The sequence below is a fragment of the Biomphalaria glabrata genome, chromosome 6 (genome assembly GCF_947242115.1).
Source record: "Biomphalaria glabrata chromosome 6, xgBioGlab47.1, whole genome shotgun sequence".
Classification (NCBI taxonomy): Eukaryota; Metazoa; Mollusca; class Gastropoda; family Planorbidae; genus Biomphalaria; species Biomphalaria glabrata.
The window spans coordinates 22,227,290-22,250,497 of NC_074716.1; the positions used below are offsets into that span (position 1 = coordinate 22,227,290).

The following is a 23,208-nucleotide window of genomic DNA, read 5'->3' on the forward strand; positions in this document are numbered from 1 at the left end:
CACGAGCCTTGTGTGTAGCGAAGTCATACAGTATATCGTAAGAATTCTGTTTCCTACATAAGTCACGCTCAATAGCAAGAATTACCAAATGTTTCAATCTTATCTACGAGAATTGTTGACCTCAAGTAATTCTTCATTAGTTTGAGGCGCGAGAAGCTTCTTTCACCAGATTCCAAAATTACGGTATAATGCCGTTTTTTTTTATCGCGAGTAGGATTGTCGTTTTCCATTTTGAATGACACCCCAAAATGAAAATTTTTGTCTATATATTTCAGGAGATTTGTTTGAGTTTTTTAAGATTTTAATAATTACCGGATATTTCCAGAACTTTTTCGTATATTTTTGCAATTTCAGGAGATTTCCAGGAGCTCCTGGTAAATCGACAGGAGGCCGCGGGAAATCTGTTATAAGTTTTAAAATGGTTTAATTTAATAATTTATACACCTAGAATTAGCGCGGGTCCTACGAAAGTGCGGGGCCCACTGCGGTCGCATAGGTTGCAGCTGCCTAAGGCCGGCCCTGCAAAATAGCGGCGTATGCTACTCCGCCGGTCGACTAGTGTCAAATATTTCTGTTTCTAGACTTCGTGTGAAAGTTTTTTTTTTTTATTATTTTACTGATGCCTGCCTTAGACTCCAGTAGAGCAGTCATGTCTGGGTGGATGTTTGCACACAACTGAAGTGTGACTAGAGTGAAGGGCGTGTTCTGTGAACACATGAGGTTTTCATTGAGAACTGGCTAGGGTCTAAACTGAATAGTCTTTTGAATAGTTGCTAGCTATAGATAGTTGAATCCAAAATTGTAAAACTTATTTGTGTATAATTGCTGCTAACCAATAGTTAGATGAAGTAATGGAGAATATAGCCTGAGTTCTAGCCTGAGACTGTTCTTTCTATTATAAGAAGCTTTGTTGTTGTTGTTGTTTTGTTTGTTCTAAGTTGTCAAGTAAGAAGGAAAAAACAAAAGACAGGCAATACTTAGGAACAAAACAAAAGACAGGCAATACTTAGGAACAAAACAAAAGACAGGCAATACTTAGGAACAAAACAAAAGACAGGCAATACTTAGGAACACAACAAAAAAAGACCTGACAATGATCTAGACTAGACCATAGGATCCAATGGAAACAAGATAATGTATATGCAATACTTGACTTGACTTGTTGGTAAATGTTTCTATCTGGAATGTTCTCCAGGTCAAGCTGAGGTCAGCTGTGTCTAGCAGCAGACCATGACAATGAAACACTGGCCTTTCCTCTCCCCCTCTCCTCTTAAATGAATTGAAACAAAAACTACAGGGAGACTACTTATGCCACTGTTGGAATTAAAGGAGCTGGATCATTGCAGTATGAGCAGTTGTCCCTCCCCTTCACATTTTGACAACAAAAAGTGGCCACAAATAACATGATAGTCTGTCTCTCTGTTCTATTCACTGATATGATTTCTTTGCAAAACTGAAAGGACTTTGTGATTTGTTTCACTGTGTGATTTGTTTCACTTTGTGATTTGTTTCACTTTGTGATTTGTTTCACTGTGTGATTTGTTTCACTTTGTGATTTGTTTCACTTTGTGATTTGTTTCACTGTGTGATTTGTTTCACTTTGTGATTTGTTTCACTTTGTGATTTCTTCTTCAACATTGATCTCTTTCATTGTCTGAATGAACAACACGAGAACATAAATCTATCCATACAAACTATTTCAATTGACTCTTAATGTTAGTGCCTGTCTTAAAGCTAAATATAATATTTACTTTAATATACCATTACATTGTTGATTTGAAAAATACAGTCACCTGCAGTATAATAAATGCAGTCTGCTTGGTATTATTGTATATTTATGATTGTGTTGCCAGGATACTTATGTCCATAGCTCTCTGACAAAACGTAGTGTCCACACACACACACACACAAGGTAACACATTTAGATCCAGTACACATGTTAATGAGAAAAACAAGATCTGCTATAGACACACAGACAACTAAGACCTGTAAAGTACACACACACACACATACATACATATATAGAGATTAGTAGTATTCTTCAGACCAGAGAATACACCAGCATAAAAGACTAAAGACTTGCCTGTCAGAGGAGCATTAAGGCTAAGGGGTGAAGGTTGGGTCAGTCAACGCACATGATTAAGAGAATCTTTTGCAACTATCAGCCCATCATACAAATATTTGTGGTCTTGATATGACACTCACCCCAGTGCCCCTGCCTCTGTGCCCAGGTGATACATAATACACAGTAATTTGCAGAAACTTTGCAACAAGTCTGACTTTTCAATGCCTTTGGTTTTCCGTCTTAGAACCAGTATGTCTGAGATGTGAATGATAAAATACACATGTGTGTCCCACTGTTAGCTACTGACATCACTGTTATATAGCTTGCTAATAGAATGTCATAAGAAAACACACACAAGAAATCATCATTCTCAGTATGAGCAAAAATTTTCTCATAGTAAAAAAAAAGAGCTACTGTAATGATCCAATATAACCTCTGTAAAAAATATCTTACTACATAAAGTGAACTAATGTCACCAAGTTTACTATACACAATATTTGACACAATCAGTATTTGTGTTGTTTTTTTTATATGGGTATTACTATTGGTATAGACAATTCAACAATTTTTTTGCAAAGAAACTATTACATATAAATTTGGATCAATGTGTACTATATACCTTTTTTTTGGTATTTTATTGATAGTTACTGTTACTTGTTTATATTCATACTATACTATAGGCTGAAGATATTTACTCAGCATTGTACAGTGAATTGAATAATGTTTGTGACAATGATTTTGTGTGTGTTCCAGACAGGTTTCCCCAGCCCTGACAATGTTGGTTATGAAAGTGACTGGTTGAACAGCTTCTTAGATGACCCTGTGCTGAATGACAAGATGATGAGTGATGCAATGAATCCACCATGTATCAAATCAGAACACAGCTACAGTATAAACGACAATGAACCTGGATCACCCAACACCCAACATGAAGGTAGAACATTAGGCACAAAATCTCTGACTTCTATCATTTATGCTTAACTTGTAAAACTTATCTGTCTCATAGTTTGTTCATCATTGTTGATGACAATCTTGACCTTGGCTAAACGTCTAGTTACTCAAACAATATACTGAGACCCCTTCTATTGTGAATAAGCTATTTTCTATTTTGGGATGGTTTTCAAGGAAAATCTTTTTATATTAGAATGTATCTTTAACCCTCCCCCCTCCCTCATGACCACAAATCCTCTCAATCCCATGTTTCCTTTTTTTTTCCAACTGAAATTTATGTTAAATGGTAGCATGATTCAATGTTATATTTACCAAACTTGATACAGAAGAAAGACTGCTGAAGAGTTTGAACTCCAGACACTCATTTGGACACAAACCACTAGCCAATTTTAATTGAGACTTCATGAACATCTGTGTTTAGAATTTGGTTGTTTTTCTTGTGGTCTCCTGATGTTTCATCAAGTCCTATTTATAGAACTCTATTACAGTATAGCTGTGTGAGAATTGATTTTTATCCACTGAGTATTGTTTGACACATCCCCAAAGCCCATGAACACCTGCTGACTGCATCCTTGCACCATAGATTTCTATCTTGCAGAAACCAAAATTATTCCAGCTTTCTTAAGTTTCTTGTCTCACAAAATTTTCCGATTTTCTTCAATGTATTAATCACTTAAAAAATAATAATTAAACTGTCTTTACAAAAATTATAGATCTAGTGATTTAATTTTTTATAGTTCTTACTTTAAGTATAGCCCACCTTTGTAGAATGAAAAATCAAATATCTTAAATAATGATTACCAGTGTTTTCAATGTTTATGATAGTTTCCTTACAGATCAGGAAGAATAAGAATGGTGTGTTGTTTGTTTGAATCTGACTTTTTATCTCCTGTGTTCCCCGGGTGCGCTGTTCTGCCTCAACGTGGCACCCGGGTGGAAACAGTTACTTGAGGGGGTAACTAGGCTAAATGAATGGCGAAACATAACTCCCGTGGGGATGCCCACGGGTAGACGAGAGTCCACCCATTGCACAGGCAGAGTTGCAAAAGAGTCCCCATAAACCTGTCACACATCCATGCACTGTTCCTCAAGGGACCGTTACAAAAATGGCGAGTCCCCCACAGTTAGCTTGGTATAACGAAGGAAAATGGCGAAGGCTCCCGGTGTCCTCGGCCTTCGGCCATGTACAGCCAAGCATGCGTCGGGGGCAAAAGGCATTGGAAACAGCAATGCTTTACATAGACATTGACTCGGGTCTCTCTCAAACAGAACTGTGTTCCCACAGGTTTTTTTTTTTTACTGTTTGGTGTCCAAACAGGTTGTTTTTTTTTCAAACTTAGAGCTCGAAGAGCCTTCGGCTCAGCTCTTAAGACGATCAAATGGATCTCCTGTGTTCAGTTTTAACATTACATAGGCCTATACATTTTTTTTTTTTGCTATTTCCTGTGCATTTTTAAAAATATCTCCTATTAGCTTTCTATGATATTGATCAAATTTAAAAAGTGGAAATTTTTTATTTAGGAGACAGACATTCAAATTGAAATTTATTGTAGATCTATGTATTTTATGGCTGTAGATTTCATCTGTCAATTTATTGTTAATTGTTGTCATCCCACTCCTTGGTTGTAAATAGACTCATACAATATAAATAATTTATTTTTGAAGAACTGGCAAGAACCTACTGGTCTTGCATCTTATTTATAGCTGAGTCAATTAATATGTAGCTAAAAATGGTTGACTGTAGCTGTGTTGAAGTGGTAAATAGGTACATGTTGGTCAAAATTGCACTTAAGTTTGAAGTATTTCAACAGCCAACTGAATAGACCAGTGATGCCCAAACTACGGCCCGAGGGCCAGATCTGGCCCGCGACGTGGTTCTGACAGGCCCACCAAAACATCAGCACAAAATGTAGAAAATATAAAAAAGGTTAAAAAATGTATTTTCTCTTTGTTAGGACTCTCACATTTTCTTTGATGTATTTCATACTAATCTATGTCTTGTTAGTTATTCGTGTAATTTTTTTTCTATAAGAACACAAGTTAGTTTTTTTTTGGTGACAAGAATTGACAGTTATTTTAGAGTCTTGGACAATGCAGCGACTGTCTTGAGCTAGCTGTGTCCTTGACATCTCATGTGTGTATCTCAGCGCATCTTTTCTGCATCTTATTGGTTCGGGTACTTCTGACATCAACATGATAGGTAACATGTAAAATTTGTACGTTAATGTCAAAGAAAAGATAACTGGATGTTGAAACTTCCAGGACAAGTGGACAGATCTTTATTAAATCTATGTTACCAAGCCAACATGTTTGATTTGTACAGAAAGTGTGGCTGTTTTAAAGAACGTAACATAAAAAGGCATTCTATAAGAAACCATTACAAAAATATGGAGGCACTGTCGGCTTGAGCCGCTAAGAAAAGAGTCGCTAAGTTACGTCTAGAGTTGAGCGAGTGACAAAAATATTTACCAAGAAGTCAAGAAAATGAGTCGCGACTTTAATGGAGGCTACAGAGTTGCTCACATTTTAAGAAGAGAAATGAAGCATTAAAATGTGCTTGCTAGCAGTGATGGAATAAAATCGGCCTGAAAAAAAAATGCATTTGAAGCTGTCAGCATTTCTGGCATGACAACTGCAAAAAGAGTGGCGGATGTGTGTTAAAATCTTCATTCAAAACTAAATGACAGAGCAGCAGATTGTGAAATCATTACTATTGGAACTGATTGACTTGACTTACAAAGCCAGACTTCCCTGCTTGAGAAATTTCGAGCAATACAGACAATAGATTTCTATGCCCTGTTGTCTACATTAACCTTGCACATTTCCGAAAACAATGTTTACAAGCACTTGATTAAGTAATTGACTTATGGGTGTAAGTAGATCTACTGCATCCACGGTATTGTGATAAAACTATTTAAAATGGTATAGTCTCTATTTCATTTTTCTGTATCTTTTCATTAATGAGGCCCTCGACACTAGTGTCGGAAATTAAAATGGCCCGCAGGCTGTATAAGGTTGGGTATCACTGGAATAGACCATGAACTGTTGATGACAGAGTCACTATCTCTTACTGGGTTTTTAGTTACCTTGGTATGTAACATGAACCATTTTTTAGTGATAGATACTGCTGTTCTATTATTTGGTTTGTGTGGTCATCTAGTACCGTCGTTGTGGTCTCTGGCTAGTCCTTGACTGTAGACTGGGCAATGATATCTTCCTTGTTATCACCCAAAAGATAAAGTCATCCTGTTCTAGTCATGAACTCTCTCTTGCATAATAATGTTGGATCCAATGAACAAATATTTTGTAGTTTTTTAAAGTTTTTCTGACAGTTGAATGTTATTAATTAATCTTACCAAAAGTAATGTGTATTTATGCTGTATGATGATAGCTGAGTGGCTGAACTATGTTTACTCCTTCTCGAGGTTAGCACTAGTATGCAATAAACTGAAGGAATGTCTGAACACTTACTAGTCTAGTCAATGAAAATATTTTGTCTTTTCAGTCAGAATAAATAACCATTGTATGTTTCAGTCAGAATAAATAACCATTGTATGTTTCAGTCAGAATAAATAACCATTGTATGTTTCAGTCAGAATAAATAACCATTGTATGTTTCAGTCAGAATAAATAACCATTGTATGTTTCAGTCAGAATAAATAACCATTGTATGTTTCAGTCAGAATAAATAACCATTGTATGTTTCAGTCAGAATAAATAACCATTGTATGTTTCAGTCAGAATAAATAACCATTGTATGTTTCAGTCAGAATAAATAACCATTGTATGTTTCAGTCAGAATAAATAACCATTGTATGTTTCAATCAGAATAAATAACCTTTGTATGTTTCAGTCAGAATAAATAACCATTGTATGTTTCAGTCAGAATAAATAACCATTGTATGTTTCAGTAGTTTTTGTTCATTGGTAAAGCCAGGCTTATGTTGGCTTGAACAGTTAGTCTTGAAAGTGCTAAGATAGCTTAAAAAATGGACTTTCTTTTTAGTTTGTATATCTTGTTGAACAGTTAGTCTTGAAAGTGCTAAGATAGCTTAAAAAATGGACTTTCTTTTTAGTTTGTATATCTTGTTGAACAGTTAGTCTTGAAAGTGCTAAGATAGCTTAAAAAATGGACTTTCTTTTTAGTTTGTATATCTTGTTGAACAGTTAGTCTTGAAAGTGCTAAGATAGCTTAAAAAATGGACTTTCTTTTTAGTTTGTATATCTTGTTGAACAGTTAGTCTTGAAAGTTTTAAGATAGCTTAAAAAATGGACTTTCTTTTTAGTTTGTATATCTTGTTTATCACAATGGACTCCTGTTAGTCAACTTTCATCTCTATAGTTTAGTTAAATGTCTTAGGTCAGCTTCACTCTGTCTGTGCTGTTGAGTTCAGCAACACATTTAGAAGAAGTAACTTGTCAAATAGCTGTTGAATCCTCACAATACATTTCAGTTCAGCTGTCCATGTGCATCCTTCAATTGAATTTCTGGATGACTTTCAAGTATTTTAAAGGACACATGTCAGCATCTTGTTCTGTCCCTTGATATTTGTAGGTCTTCAACTTCACTCGTATAATGAGTCAATAGCACTAGTCAGAAGAAACTTGTTTTGATTTTATCTATTGATAAAAAAACCCCCACAAGACTGGGTTTTTCAAGAAGCTTATTTATTATATTGTTCTTATTTTTTTCATTTTTTTTAAATTAATTTGTTTAGAACAAGAAAGTTATTGACTCCTGGTTAAAAGATCTAAATGCTTAAAAGAAAAGTAAAATAAAACCTAGCCACACTGATTAATTGCCAAAAACCATTTTGTGGTTCAAAAGTAAAACTAATGCAGGTTTAGGTAACTCATTAGCTTCAGTTTGTGTTGTCTTCAAATTAAATTTGTGAATAAATCCTATGATGGTTGTTATTGGACTTAAGCTTTGTGTGTTTAGTTTCATAGGATATCCTTTTAGTAGTAGAGTTTATTTCTTGACCTATCTATATCTATTAAAATAATTATCCCTGTAGTGTATGAAATCCTTTACATTCACTCTGGACAAAAAACAACTAAAAGCAAACTATCTATTGCTTATCAATACAAGCTCATTGACATTGCATACTGTACAAGACAATTTTTGTGTGTGTTTCCAAGATGGGAGAAAGTGAACTTGTCCTTGGTTCTGAGCAAATTAAATGTTCTGACACCAGGGAAGATTTGCAACAAAAAGTGTTGCTTATGTAGAGAACTATCTGTTTTATTCTAGATTATATTCTTTGACACTTTAGTTCTGTGACATTGGTTACATTTTTTATTCTAGACATTGATATAGACATATTCTCTGTCACTACCAATTTTAGTTCTGTGACATTTGTTGAATCTTTTATTCTGGACATTGAAGTAGACATATTCTCTGTCACTACCAATTTTAGTTCTGTGACATTTGTTGAATCTTTTACTCTAGACATTGATAAAGACATATTCTCTGTCACTACCAATTCAGTTCTGTGACATTTGTTGAATCTTTTATTCTGGACATTGAAGTAGACATATTCTCTGTCACTACCAATTTTAGTTCTGTGACATTTGTTGAATCTTTTACTCTAGACATTGATAAAGACATATTCTCTGACACTACCAATTTAGTTCTGTGACATTTGTTGAATTTTTAAATTTCAGACATTGACACAGACATTTTCTCCAATACTGCCGCATTAGATCTGACCATGAAACCAGCTCCAGTGATGAATACTGAAACCAACATCTCAGACAGCTTCTTGGCTGTTACCACATCATCATCCACCTCAACCACATTCAACATTTCATCCAGACAGCCAACTATTATCGTCACAACCACGTCCTCAGCATCATCATCAACCTCTTTTCTAAATGAGCCCATCACCTTTCCTAATATCCAAATCAAAGAGGAACAACCAGATTGCTTAGACCAAGGAAGTGAACCATCTGGTAAGTCTATCCTTGTTTTATTTACACCAGTTTATTTCAAGACAGTATTGTTTATATTTGATTGTATTCAAGTTATGGTCTTGAAAATATTTCAAGTCATGAAGTTAACTTTTACTCTTTAAAGTAACAAAAGTCTTTTAAAAATTAATTTTAAGATTGAGGATTTTATTATTATTATTTTGATTTCACTATTTCTACAGTCAACTTAGAAACAATATTACTACCACCAACTCCTCCGGGCAGTTCTGGCAGTGACAGTGATGGCAGTCAGAGTCCCCAGAGGTCAGCACCCTCAAGTCCAATAAGACAGACCTACAGACACTCATCCAGTTCACCACTGTCTGGAAAACCTTATTCACAGCCATTCTTTGTCAATCCTGTAAGTTTGAGGTGTCCTCAATGTGGTGCTGTACACTTGTTTAGTTTTGTGGGCATGTTTCTTTCAGAATTTGTAGATAATTACAGGCTCATAAGTAAACAGCTTTTGTAGATTTGACCTTTTCCTTGTAACCTTTACCAAAATGCAAAGTGAACAAGGTTACAAAAGACAGTTTGTGTGGAAACACAAACTCAAAATCGGCCCCCGAAGTAAAATGTTTTACATATTTCGGATAATCCTTCAGAGTTGAAGATAGTTTACTTCCTAGTCCAAACCTCCCGCAGGACGACGGGGGATGGGAGCAGGCAGGGTTTGAACCTTCGATCGTCAATAAATCCAAACGACAGTCCAGCGCGCAAACCGCACGACCAGTGGTCCACCCAGGTAGTCTTCAATATTTTCAGAAAGAACATCCGAATGAAATTATATCAAAGACAAATGAGAGATAAGAATGGAGAAAGAAGGTTAACAGATCTTGTGTAGTGCCCCAACCGTCCCGCAGATCAAAGGATACGTGAAAGTGAATGTAAAGTTAGATGTGAACCTGGCCTAACTAGTTTGTGGTCTATAGGGCAGATGATGTAAAGTTCATCTGTCGTTGTGGCCTACGCTTAACGAGGGTGTCATGTAGCCAGCACAACGACCAACCGCCTTTGCTTTTCCCCAACTAATGTCAGGTACCCATTAAAAAATTCCACTATATAGAAAAATGTTCACAAAAATGATGTTTATAAGATTACTATTCGTCTTAAATTAGGTATAACATATAATGCATACTAATTAGCTTTTTCTTATAAAAAACTGCTTGCATAATTGATTTTTAAAAATTAGAATTTTCGCTTTCAGGGAAAAAAAAAGTAGCCGTTGCATCAGAACTTTGAATGGTCTAAAATATTGTGAAGTCGGATTTTCAATATCTCTTCTAGTTTACGAGATCTAAATGGAACAGACGGACAGACATTTCGCACAAAACTAATAGCGTCTTTTCCCCTTTCGGGGGCCGCTAAAAAAGGCTTGTAGATATTTGAAATAAAACAAGTTTATCTGAAACTTGTGCTCTCATTTTAAAATGACCCCCAAGCTGTGTGTATATTGAATCTGCTATCAGCAGAGAAATCAACCAATTATAACCTTCAGATATATCTAGCAGGCGACACACAACTACATAGACTTAGAATAAAGGTCATTGTAATAGTGAGCCCAATAAGTGATAGGATCTTATCTGTCAAATTGGTGGCCTGTGGGAAGTAATGACAGGTGAGACAGGTTAAAATCATATGGTTCAAACTACATCCTTACTAATCTATTGTGTCAGACCAGATATGGGTCAACATTCACCATTACACACACACACACACACTAGTTTGTAGAATACACATGTTGGTCTCTCGTAATTAGAACCATTGCATATAGATTTTCTTACTTAGTAGCAAAGTGAAAACTCCATAATAAATGGACAGAAACATTGTTTTAAACATCTCCTTGGGGCTTTCTATTTATGTCTTATTTATTGATTATGTATGTTCTAATTGCCACAAATATTTTGTCCATAGTTTAGTTTATAGTGAATAAAGTTTGAGAAAAACTAACAACTAAATGATGAATAATAGTCATGAAGTTTGCATAAAGAAGTATTTTCAAATTCTTTCTTTGCTTAGACAAAACATGTCAATGTACATTTAAAAACAGTTTAATAATTTAGATTCAACCCTTTCTTTTGTAGTAATAATCACATCAAGTTCTTGTGTTATAGTAATAAGTAAATAAAGTTCCCCTTTCAGAGCTTGAAATCTATAGGGCAGATGATGTAAAGGTGAACTGTGCTCTGCTCCAGTAATATATACCTTTAGAAATAGTGCAGTCTTTGAGGCGACAATGTTTGTATGAAGTACATAGATCAAAGTAATATGAAAGCTTATAGGATTGAACAGACATAATTATGTGGGCTAGTTGAGACTTAGACTCAACATATTTAACAATATCAGTTCTTACTTTTGATGAGATAGTCACAAACTTTGGACTCCTTGTTAATTATAGATGAGCATTAGATTACACTCATTACCTGCTAGGGTTGTTGTAATCAATTATTTGAAAAGAATACATGTGTATGTTAGAACTAAAGACAGTAGATATTGAGTAGATGGAATACATACATACAATTGGTAGAATTTGTCAGCCTTTTTGTTCATAGATATCTATTGTTAGACACCTTATTTATATAGGTTAGTTATTTAGCGACGCACCATAGAAGACGCATATTGAACGGGACTAGTGATGTTTGGGATATGTTGGGTTAGAGACCGGAAAATCAGTTAGCGATAGAACACTCCAGGGTAACGACGTGTTTAGTGACAGAGACTTCTACTGTGGCCTTTTATCAGAATAAATCCATGTAAACTTGTTCATCAGAGTTGACTACATCTCTTCACTTGTTAAAAACAGATGTACTTGTTTTGTCTGACTTGTTGGTCAACTACACGTAATACACCCGAACAATTACATCCAAACGCTTGCTGAGTAATTGGTTGACTTCAAGACAGCCTGAATAAGCAACATCACAGTGGCGACCCCCGACGCCCGAACATCGAACCGGACCTCGAAGCAGAACGTTTACTCAGGTGAGGGTCGTGCACTCGAAGATATAAGATTTCATCGGAGTACGGCTGAACACAGCATCATCGCAGAGTGACTTTGTTCTAGATCTACAAGCAGTCGTCACCTGTTTGATCGCACGTTCAACGAGCCGTTAACTCAGGGTGACCTTCGTCAGGACCGTAATCATCGCAACGTCTGGTCTACTTAACCAGTATATTATCAAAGCCTGATCTTCATATGCTGAATCGACCTACAACCAGAGAAACCGTTCATTCATAACGGGTGAGAGATTGTTAGTGAACCTGTTGGACATATTTTTTCTTCGTCATAGGAGCCACATCGAGTATCAAGTTTTACCTCGTCAGTTTCGAGAAGGACAGTTTGCCCGCTGTCAGAATATATCTTTTGTATGTTAGAACTAAAGACAGTAGAGATTGAGTAGATGGAATACATACTACGTACAATTGGTAGAACTTGTCAGCCTTTTTGTTCATTGATATCTTTTATAGATATCTTTTTTTACATGTTGAAGGGGATTATTTCATTTTTTTTTTACAAAGCTTGTATCAACTCTTTCTGTCTGTCTGGTCAAAAGTTTGTGCACGTTATTCCTCGAACACCCAATATCGGATCAAGCTGAAATTTTAGACAATTATTTCTTTTACCTGACAACACAAGAATCCATAAAAAAAAAATTAACCAATTAGTTTATCAACTATTGGTAAGAAATTATTTTGTTTGGTGGTATAAGCTGAATTAGTCCCCTTAATAGATTGTCGTCTGAGACTTAGTGAACACAAACATGAAATAGAAACAATAGATAACTATACAATCTTCCATGTTCATAAACTCTTTGCTAGCAAAGTGGTTACTGCGTTGACTTGAGAAGGCTTTAACCCACAAGTTCAAATTCAGGTCATTGCCTTTTTAACTCTTTGGCTCCGGAATTAATTCGGAATTATTTGCCACTTTTGGACGGAATTAATTTTTCCGCCATTTCAGAGTGCGCTACTTTGCTTCGATATAACTTGTATAACTTTTTTATTTATTATTGGAAAATAATAAACTTGATATAGAATTAAAGAGAAATGGATGCTCTTTCCATTTCTTATGTTTTCTAATTTGCAAATTATGTTGTTTTTGTAATTTTGGGTTTTGAATATAAAAATTAAAAATGAAAAACTCACCAACTGACATTGAAAATATCCATCCAAGTGCATGTTTAAAGAAATTTATTGTTCAAATTGAATTGAAATAGCTTTTTTTCTCATTTTTATCCATTTGTTTACAGAACACCACAGAAGAAACAGCAATAGGTGCAAAAAATAATAAACTGGAACTAATAATCCAATGTCACTACTTTAACGAAAAAGCCCATAAAAAAGCAACACTCTTGGAACAAAACACTTTTACCCTAAAACTAGTCCAACTGTACAGCATATATATATTTATAGTATTTTCTTCTAAAGTTCTTCATGTACTTAGTATATAAATATTCCTTCTAGTTGTGATATTCATGGAAGCAGTCAATATGAATGTGTGGGTTCGACTCCCATCCAGCGCAAACATAAACCGTTCTCCCTGACCCAAAGTGTTTACATACTCTATCTTTCTTTATAGTTATAGGTCTCCATTCTCTGAAAATGGATCTTATTCTAGCAGGGGTGTTTCATTTAATCCTATGGTCAGCATAGCTATTTATTTTGCTAACAAGACTATCAACAATGTGATTGTCAATGAAAAAAACATTCCATCTCAATAGATGCAGTGCTGACTAAGTCTAGGTTGACAACCCAATTTCTTGGTGGAACAAATCTGAAATTGTTCTGTTTCAGTGCCTAGATGATAGATCTAGAGATCTACATCTATCTGATTAGATTTAGATCTAGATAATGTAGAGACAGCTAAACTAGTTCTAGATCTACATTGAACATTAGCTGGGTATGGCCTTGGTTGAAGCTCCATGTTAAAAAAAACACGCACACAGAAAAAATAAATGTCATCTCTTTACAAACTTCGTACAAAATAAAAACACGTTAAATGAAGGAAATTCCGGATGTTTAGCAAAGGGAAACTATTCTAGATAAAAAATTAAGCAATAAAAAACATGAATCGGAGAAATTGAAACGAAAAAATAAATTTTAAATAGCCGATGCCATCAGCGTTGGTCCGACCTTTTTCCCCTTTTTTAAAGTCAACGTCCTGTGTGTTGGTCCGGAGCCAAAGAGTTAAAAAAGAAAAAAACATTTAAAAAGTAATCACACATATTCTCCCCCACTCATTTCCAACTGGTCCAGACACATGATAGGATCATAGCGCATTGAGAAAGTGACAGGATCATAGCGCAGTGAGAAAGTGATAGGATCATAGCGCATTGAGAAAGCTAAAAACATGAATAACAAAAACAATTGGTAAAAAAATATTTCTAATCACACAGATTTATTATTGTTAGTCAAGATGTATTACAAATTCAATGACATGACTGATCCAAACTAATTGATACACTTAATATAAGCTTTTTTTTTTTTTTTAAAGTATTTTTTTTGTATTTTGCATGTTTAAAGAATGTTCCTTACTCTTATTTCTCATGGCAATTTTCATAACTAGACATCATATCATGACTTATTCATTAGCTGTCTTTTGGAAATTAAAAAAAAAAGTAGTGTTCATTTTTGTCATATTTAGAAGGCTTAACTTTATACTCTTCAATAATCTGTCCATTGCATAGCTAAAAAAACAACAAAAAACAACCGTTCTATAATGTTCCATTATGCCACAATCTTCAACATATTGTTTGAAATAAAGCATCACTAATTTGATATGGATATTTTTCACAAATAGCAAACTTGTATTTCTATGTCCATTTCTTGCTGGGCTAGTTACTAAACATATTGATTCAGTGTTATTATTCAGTTCCTACATATACCCACGTGGACATAATTTTGGTGGTGACAGAGCTTAGGGAATTGTGGGTGGATTCAATTACAAGCATGGAAGAACTTGCGGCTGTTGTCTTGTAAATTGAGATTGATGGCAACTCTTTCTTTTAATGCTCTGGAGGCTGGATGCACATCACATTGGTCTGTTGTATGCACACATTGGCATATTGGACATAGAGGTGTCACTCCACTGCCTTGTATTAGTAGACATAGAGGTGTCAGTCCACTGCCTTGTATATGTAGTACTGTAGAAAGTAAAACTTTAATAAAAATCTTAAATTCACTTCACTCTAATAGATATATAAACAAATATATTGAATGCATGCAAACTAGAGTCTGATTGCATCAGAGCGTAAAGACAAAAACCTTAGAGTTGAACTATATTGTGTAACAGAAGCTATGATGGGTGAGGCAGCAGATGGTGTGATTGGTAAGGGTTAAACACTGGACACCAGAGTATATGAGTGCTTACTTGCTAGTGAATCTATTTAGGTGTTGGATTGAGTCTGTGTATTGTGTTAGATTACTTGTCCCAGTGTACCTAGGCACATGGGTGTCAAGTGTTATTGGTTGTAATTATAATATTAGGATGCCCTCATAAGCAGTAATAATAAAGAAAGGTTTTAGCTATAAGTTACAGGATGCTTTTTGATACAAAAAAATATTTGATTGGAAACATGAGCTGACACAGTAAATCAACATGTAGTAATAAGGTGGATAGCTAGACACTCTATCTTTTAGTTTTCTAAATTAAAAATGGATTTTCTATATCGCATTTCCTGTTACAAACCTGTAATCTATCATGCCATTATTTTTGTCCTACAACTTGGACCATAGATATAAGAACATACTATTGTAATGGTTGCATTTGTTTCTCAAAATGAATGAGGCTTTACATTTAGGTTCAGTGCTTGAAATGTACATATCAGCTAATGTTCTTGAATACATTAACAACAACTATAATACAACTCTAATGATAGGAAAGAAGTGTTGAAATAGTAGTTTTTCTTTGGTGTCTTTGAGCCTGTGTTGACTTGTATAATGTCTTATTGATCCAAAGCTGACCTCCCTGTTCACTATATTGACTACTGAACAAACATGTGTACTGGAGTTGTTCAGTTGAACAATCCTATTAGTCTATTATGTCTTTGTTGTGTTTGAAAAAAATTACCTTCAATAGATGGTGTAGTAGAAGTACTTAACATTGCACAATAGCTGTTAACATTGGGTATTTTTTTTAGCAGCTTATAGTACAAAATAGTATGAGCAATTCTATATTGCTGCTGACTACTGCACATTACATTGACCATACAACTGTTAACATATTAAAGTGTCTTTATAATGGAATTTTGTTTTTATCTTGAAATTCACTGTAAGTGAGCTCTGAAACTAGTGAACTGTCTCTCTATAGTTTAAATGTGAAAAAATCTTGGCCAACAGGGGGCAGCACATAGCAGCTGGAAGTTATTGATTGTCATATTTGACTAGGCTTACTACAGTGTTGTTTCAAATCTATAGGGAAACAGCTGATGCAGGGCTTATCCTTAGCTTAGGCCTCCAATCTACTTTTCCAGTACATACCTGAAGATAGTTTTTGAACATATTCATATATTTTGATGTAAAGTAACTTTTACCTCCACATACAAATATTGAGGAGTTATAGTATCTTTGCTCCATGATTGAGATGTTATGGATTAAAATGAACAAAAATGTATAAAGATTCTACCAGTTGTAACAGAATTGGAAATGGTTGGGTACAGACAAAATTATTAAGAAAATAAAGCACATGAAGATTAATGGGGGGAAACCTTTCTCAGCTCTGTGCAATATGATCACACATTAATGGAAAGTTACTGAAGCATTTATTTCTTAAAAGTTTTGAAAACAAAAGAAAAGCTTTCAGCATTCCCTTTTCCATGTCATCTGTTTATGTTCTTGTATAAATTATTTTCAACATGCATTAATCTCTGAAACTTAATATGTGGAAATATAAAACCTTTAAAATTTCGAGTAAAATTTTCATCATTTTAGAACTTTATTATTTATTATGTTCAGTTAGAGAAAAAAAATTATAAGTTTCAAATTCAGCTGGGATCCCATAGTATATTTTAAAGTCAAAATTAAAACTAGGCTTGGATAACTCTTCTTTATTTTCTTTGGATACATTTGCATAGTTTGATTAATGTCATAATATTATAATTAGTTAGATTTCTAAATTGTTTCAGTTTATTAGATTGTTTTTAATTGTATTCGAAACACTAACAAAACTAAATTCAAATAACCATGTTTGGTTCATCATTGTCCAGATCTCCCAATCAGGTGTATTAATTTTATCAGAAGAAGAGAAGCGAACTCTGATTTCAGAAGGTTATCCTATTCCAACCAAACTACCACTTACTAAACAGGAGGAAAAGAATCTAAAGAAAATAAGAAGAAAGATAAAAAACAAAGTAAGTGCTTACAAATGTCGTAGGGTTCATTCTTGAATCTTGATTTTCTTGCGTTTGAATGCCTTATATTTTCTTGGTTTTTATACCATTCATACTTTTGTTTTTCTTACATAGATTTCTGCCCAAGAAAGTAGACGAAAGAAGAAAGAATACTTAGAAGCTTTAGAAAAAAGGTAATTTTTTTTTTCTCACATTGAAGTAGAAATCAAAACGTGTTTGAAAGATTTTTCCAGTTTCTTGATGGACGTCTTGTGTAAACATATGATATGTTGATGGCTAGAATTAAACATAATATTCAGTCTTTAAGCTGATGATACATTTCTAAACTTGTATTATTATTGGGTAAAGATTTATGTTGTGAGATGATAGAAATACTTGTAGCCTGACTCTAGGAAACAGCATTGAGCTCTTACAATAGGAACTTTGTTTTCACTCATTTCAAAACAAACTCATTAGCTGAGTAAACAAGGAATATTGAAAAATTATTTTAATACAGAATCAACAATTTTTTTATTTAAGTATGATCAGAATTCTTTTTTTTACCTGTTTTAGTCAATTTTGCTCTAGTGTTGTCTGTTTTTGTTTTTTATGATCCTATATATCCCTGGTGTATGTCATGAGTAAAAAAGGTTTGTGTTTTTGTTTGACAGAGTGGAAGCATATAATCATGAAAATAATGATTTGAAAAAAAAAGTGGAGAATTTGGAGAACAACAACAGGTAAGAAAAAACATGGATTCCTACATTTAATCACTTGCTTTGTTACACCTTTTAGGTAGGTGGCAGCCCCTGTAGTGAAAACCTGCTAAAATTTTGTGCTGTTTTTATGTCTGTCCATAAATCTGTCCATCACATTTTGATCTCAAAAACTAAAACACTATGAAAATCCAATGTTACCACTTCCTGTATCATGTTCAAAAAGGTCAAACAGCCACTTTTGATCTTCTGAAAGGAAGAGGCCCTTTTGTCATTGAAAAAAAATAAATTTGCAAACAATATATCCAGACCTTTGTGACATCTATCTCACTCTCTCTCTTTCTTTTTCTTTCTCTCTCTCTTTCTCTATCTATCTTTCTATCTATCTATCGATCTAAATATCTAAATATATATATATATATATATATATATATATATATATATCATAACAAAATTATGACTTTTTAATATTTAAATAAACAAATCATTAATTCTAGACCTGTGGCTTTAATAATGAGTTAAAGATTTACTAATAGGTGCAACATCTTGCTGGATAATCTGATAATCTGATGTTCCAATGTTTCAGGTCATTATTAGGTCAGCTCCAGAAACTTCAATCCTTAGTTAGCAAAATGCCCAAAGCTGCAGCTGCCTCAGCCACACAGTCAGGCACGGCTTTAATGGTCAGTGACATCTCTTTTGTTGTATGGCTTGCATTGGAACCATTTTAGAGTGTGGGCAAACATCTACCTTCTCCATTGGTTTGGGTTTTGTTCTAGGGATTTTATTTATTTCATACCATCTAACTTATGCCTGTGGCTTGGGTTTATTGACATAGCAGTTTTTGTTTTGCTTGTCTGTCTTGGTTTTTATCTTTTGTATATCAACTGGTGATAAGAGAGAACAGAAGTAGTTCCTGCACACATCTGTCACCAAGTACTGATTTAGAACATTACAATTTTCATTTCTAATGGGACATAGTTTTCTAAGAATGACAACTCAAGTAATTAAAAGCTTTGACTAAGTTTTACCCACTTTGTAAAATGTGTTTCTGTTGTAATAAAGAAAATAAAAAGATGATTGCCAAGCAGGCATTCCAAGTTAGATGATTGCCAAGCAGGCATTCCAAGCTTGTTAAGTATGTGTTGAGCTTACAAAAATGGCCTATGTAATTATTATGTTATAGAGTTAGACTTGTCCCAGTTTTGTGTGTGTGTAGGTGTCCTTATTGGTCAGGAACTGACATTGTTAATATACTTCACTTATGATCTTTGGCCTAGTTTCATGACAGGTTGTAATTTTAAGATAGGTAACTCCACCCTGATGATATAGTCTTGTCTATTTATTCAGAGTGCTAAACTAAATACATCCATTTATTTGCTCCTGTTCTGATTCTTTAGCCCCACTTTTCTCTCTTAGTTCCTCTTTAGTGAATTGAGCATACGTTTTTAGAGTTTGACAAGTTCTCTGTTAGGTTGCAATCTAGAGAGAGAAAGTATTCAAATCTGATCATTTCACCAACATTTTAAATCTTTGATAAATTGATTTGTTTCTAAACTTTCTGTAACTTTCTGCTGATCATTTATTTTTCATATTTCATTAATCTTGAACTTTTGATTGAAAAGTGTTTTACAAAAGCTTAGATGTCATCTAAAATTAATGTAGTATTCACATTCAATACTTAAATTTTATATCTATGGACTGTTTGATTTATTAGAAAAAATTTTCTATTTGCATCATTTATTTGAAATCCATGAAATAAGAACAAAAGTACAAACAACTGTATTGAGATATTTAGGTAATTAGACAAATAGTCTTTCTTCTCAATACTAGTATTTGGACTGGGGCTTAGCTTGGTGAAGGCTGTGTGGTAGTGATATATTCATGTTACTTCAGTAGAACAGGATTAAATTTGCAGCTGAATTTAAGACATGTAATAATGGCAATAATTGTTTTTAAATATAAAATTTAAACTTTTTATTTTTTTTTGGATTAATTCAAAATGTGTTCCCCTATTGTCTTTGACATTAAGATGTTATGTTCTCACAACTCCCAATAAAATCTAAGATGTTATGTTCTCACAACTCCCAATAAAATCTAAGATGTTATGTTCTCACAACTCCCAATAAAATCTAACTCTAAATATATATATGCCAAGAAAGTGAATAAATCAGCATGTATTCCCTGTTTCAATATAAAACCTGAAAATACATGCATACAAAATACCTACATAAATGCTCATTAAAAAAAAAAGTTATTGAAGGTAAGTTATGTCAATACATAATTATATAATTTGTAGAAATTCATAATGCCTTAAGAAAAGATTTCTAACCATACTTCAATTAAAATAGAACAAAAAAAACAAAGTTAAGAAAATCAATTTCAACCCCAACAGAAGCGTTTCTGTAACTTATTAGCATATATATGTCAAATGTATAAAAGATAATGGTTTGGATATATCTATAGAAATATAAAGGATTTAAAAAAAAATATCTAAAGAAAAAAACTTTAATCCACCAGTCTGTGTGGACATGTTCATGAGTCATTTTCAGAACAATGTATCACAACCACTAGCCTGACCTATGTATCAAATTATTTGCTAACTGGGGCTTCATCAACTACTACTGCAGGTTCTTGTGTTTTGTTTTGCTGTCTTTCTTGGGAGCATGTCACCTGCCAATCTTAATGTTGGCTACTCCAGTAAACCTGCCATGCTGGGCTTTGTCCAACAGCCAGCCAGTGTGGTGTCTCCACAGCATGACATAGGACCTAGGATGATGACGGCTCAGGACACTAGTAACCAGTATAATACGCCAAACTGTAAGTCTCATCTTTTTGAGTAGCCAAGTGATTTCATTATCAATCTGTAGCTTCAGGATTGAATTACTTGATCAGTTTTTTTTTCCTATTTTGTGTTCTTTCCTATTTCTTTTTACATGTACCTTGTTATTTGCTTGACATGTGACAAACATTTAGATTGGATGAGAAAAACTGATTGTCAACTTTGTCCAATACATGCTTAATGTTAAAGGTATTTCGTACATGGAAAATAATGGAAAATGTAATAAAATTAGAAAAAAAAAGAGGTGATGAATTCTTTTAACAAACTAAAAGTAGAATTTAAAAAAAAGAAGTAATGAAAACGAATTGTTGTATTCCTTTCAGACTAGTCATTTGTAACATCTTAGACATTGTACCTAAAGTAAGTTCCTTTGATGGGACCATTACAATCACTCTTTGTCTTTTCTTAGCTTTATGACACAAAATTGAGTTAATTAACAGTTCTTAAGGCTAGTTGAAGATGAGCATTACTTTCTCTATCATAACTTTTCAAAGTTCAAACAAAAGTCCACATTTATCTTGACTACATAAAATATTTTCACTTTTAATTAGTGTGTTAACAATATTGGCCACCAATTACCCTTAACAATCCCACAATATGAGGGAAGTCTTTTCTTCACATCTTCTCTATGTATATTGTTGTAAAACTGGTGGTGAAACAGATGGGGGTAGTGCTGTGTGTTTTTAGACTACTCAAACCACCCCCGACCAGCGCTAGACAGTCAACCATGACAAGTGACAGTACACACCAGTTCAGCCAAAGACCCGTGTTGTAAATATTACGCACACAAATCACAGAGAATGTCACCAACCAGTGGTCAAGCGATGTTCCACCCGATTCTAGAAGGCCTGTATGGACCCTATTTAAGAGTGAGTGTGTTAGTCAAGACACTTCACGTTGCTTCGCATTGTGACCAGTACAAGGCGAAGTCAGAACCAGCACGGTGTATGAAGTCAGTCCGGAGCAGAGGCTAGGTTTTTGGATAGTCAGTGTAATGTTGTTGCCAAATTTACAGTATTTGTGATGTGTTTGAAATTAAACTGTTACTGTTACTTGGAAGCCCTGAGTTGTGAGGTTCTTTAGGTTCGTTGTGACATGTGGTGCAGTTGGCAGAGAGCCTGGATAGTAGGAGAGACGTTACAATATGTATACCCATCAATCAAATAACATCCAAATATTGGCTTTGAAACTTGTATTACTTTGGTCAATACATCTGTGTTCTATAAAGAATTGATAACCTAAAGAGTTTCAGGAAGTTTAAGCTGTACTAATTGACATCTATAACTTTATCTAATCTATCTACCTATGTAAATATATGTATTCTTTGTTTAGAATGTGCCAGTGAACTTTTGACCTTTTTTATTTTGAGAAACTTTTTTTTTTTTATTGCTATCCAGTTTTGTTTTTGTTGACTATTGAGTTATATATATATATATATGTATATATTATCTATTATATTGCGTATTATTTTTATAGAAAAAATGGAGTTTTCCTGGATGAACACAAATTTGCAGGGGGGGGGGAAGGGTAGTGTTAATAGGACTATCCTAACTTTTTTTAAATTTTAAGCTATAACTTAACATATTTGATTTTATTTTAAATGAAAATGAATTTGCTACAAAAGTTTAATAAATAAAATAAATTATTTAAGAAAATATTTCTTTTAATAAGTTTAAACTGAGTACTGAAAAACAAAATATATTTTTTTAAATTTAACCTTATAATTCTACATTTGATCCATAAATAAAAAAAAAATCACAAACCTTAACACTATTTGTCACTTAAAATTTAAAAGATTAAAGAGAAATAAAAATATAATGATAGGGAAACAAATATTGTATCCCAAATTACTCGCTGAGTGTAACAACGAACTCACCAGGGCTAGCGAAGTACGTAGCTGAGAGTAAGGCAGCACTGAAAGAGTTAACCCAATAGAGCTATTTTCCAGTTTGGAAAATACTCTTTATTCCCTAAACAAGGAGAGACAACTCTGCATAATAAATATTTTAAAAAATAAATGAATAAATAACTTTAAAAAAATAAAAAAATTTAGTTTTAAAAAATTTACTTTTAATACCTTTAGAATAAAAACAAGCTTCCAAAATACTTAATTTCCAGAGAAGGCTTTATACACTGCAGTATCAGGACTTGTGTAAAAAAAATTAAAAAATACCTAGTAAGCAAAAAAAACTATACATATCTGATTTGTGAAGCTCTTGTTCTCGTTCTGAATGAAACACAAACTACTCTTGTATGAAAGTTTTACAAAAAAACTGCTGCTAGTGCCCTAATCCATTGTGCGACATTAGGCTAAAATGGTAAATACCATATCCTAGC

At 33.8% G+C, this 23,208-nt stretch overlaps 1 protein-coding gene across 1 annotated transcript in view; it reads left to right on the forward strand.

The window, feature by feature from the left end:
* The window catches only part of LOC106065751 (cyclic AMP-responsive element-binding protein 3-like protein 2), a 40,108-nt gene that overhangs the window by 12,519 nt on the left and 4,381 nt on the right, over nt 1-23,208 (forward strand). Inside the window, exons 2-9 of the mRNA XM_056031431.1 lie at nt 2,819-2,999; nt 8,684-8,971; nt 9,172-9,350; nt 17,191-17,334; nt 17,449-17,507; nt 17,985-18,053; nt 18,616-18,712; nt 20,660-20,849. Coding sequence (XP_055887406.1) covers nt 2,819-2,999; nt 8,684-8,971; nt 9,172-9,350; nt 17,191-17,334; nt 17,449-17,507; nt 17,985-18,053; nt 18,616-18,712; nt 20,660-20,849 — 1,207 coding nt within the window. The remainder of the gene's footprint in view (nt 1-2,818; nt 3,000-8,683; nt 8,972-9,171; nt 9,351-17,190; nt 17,335-17,448; nt 17,508-17,984; nt 18,054-18,615; nt 18,713-20,659; nt 20,850-23,208) is intronic.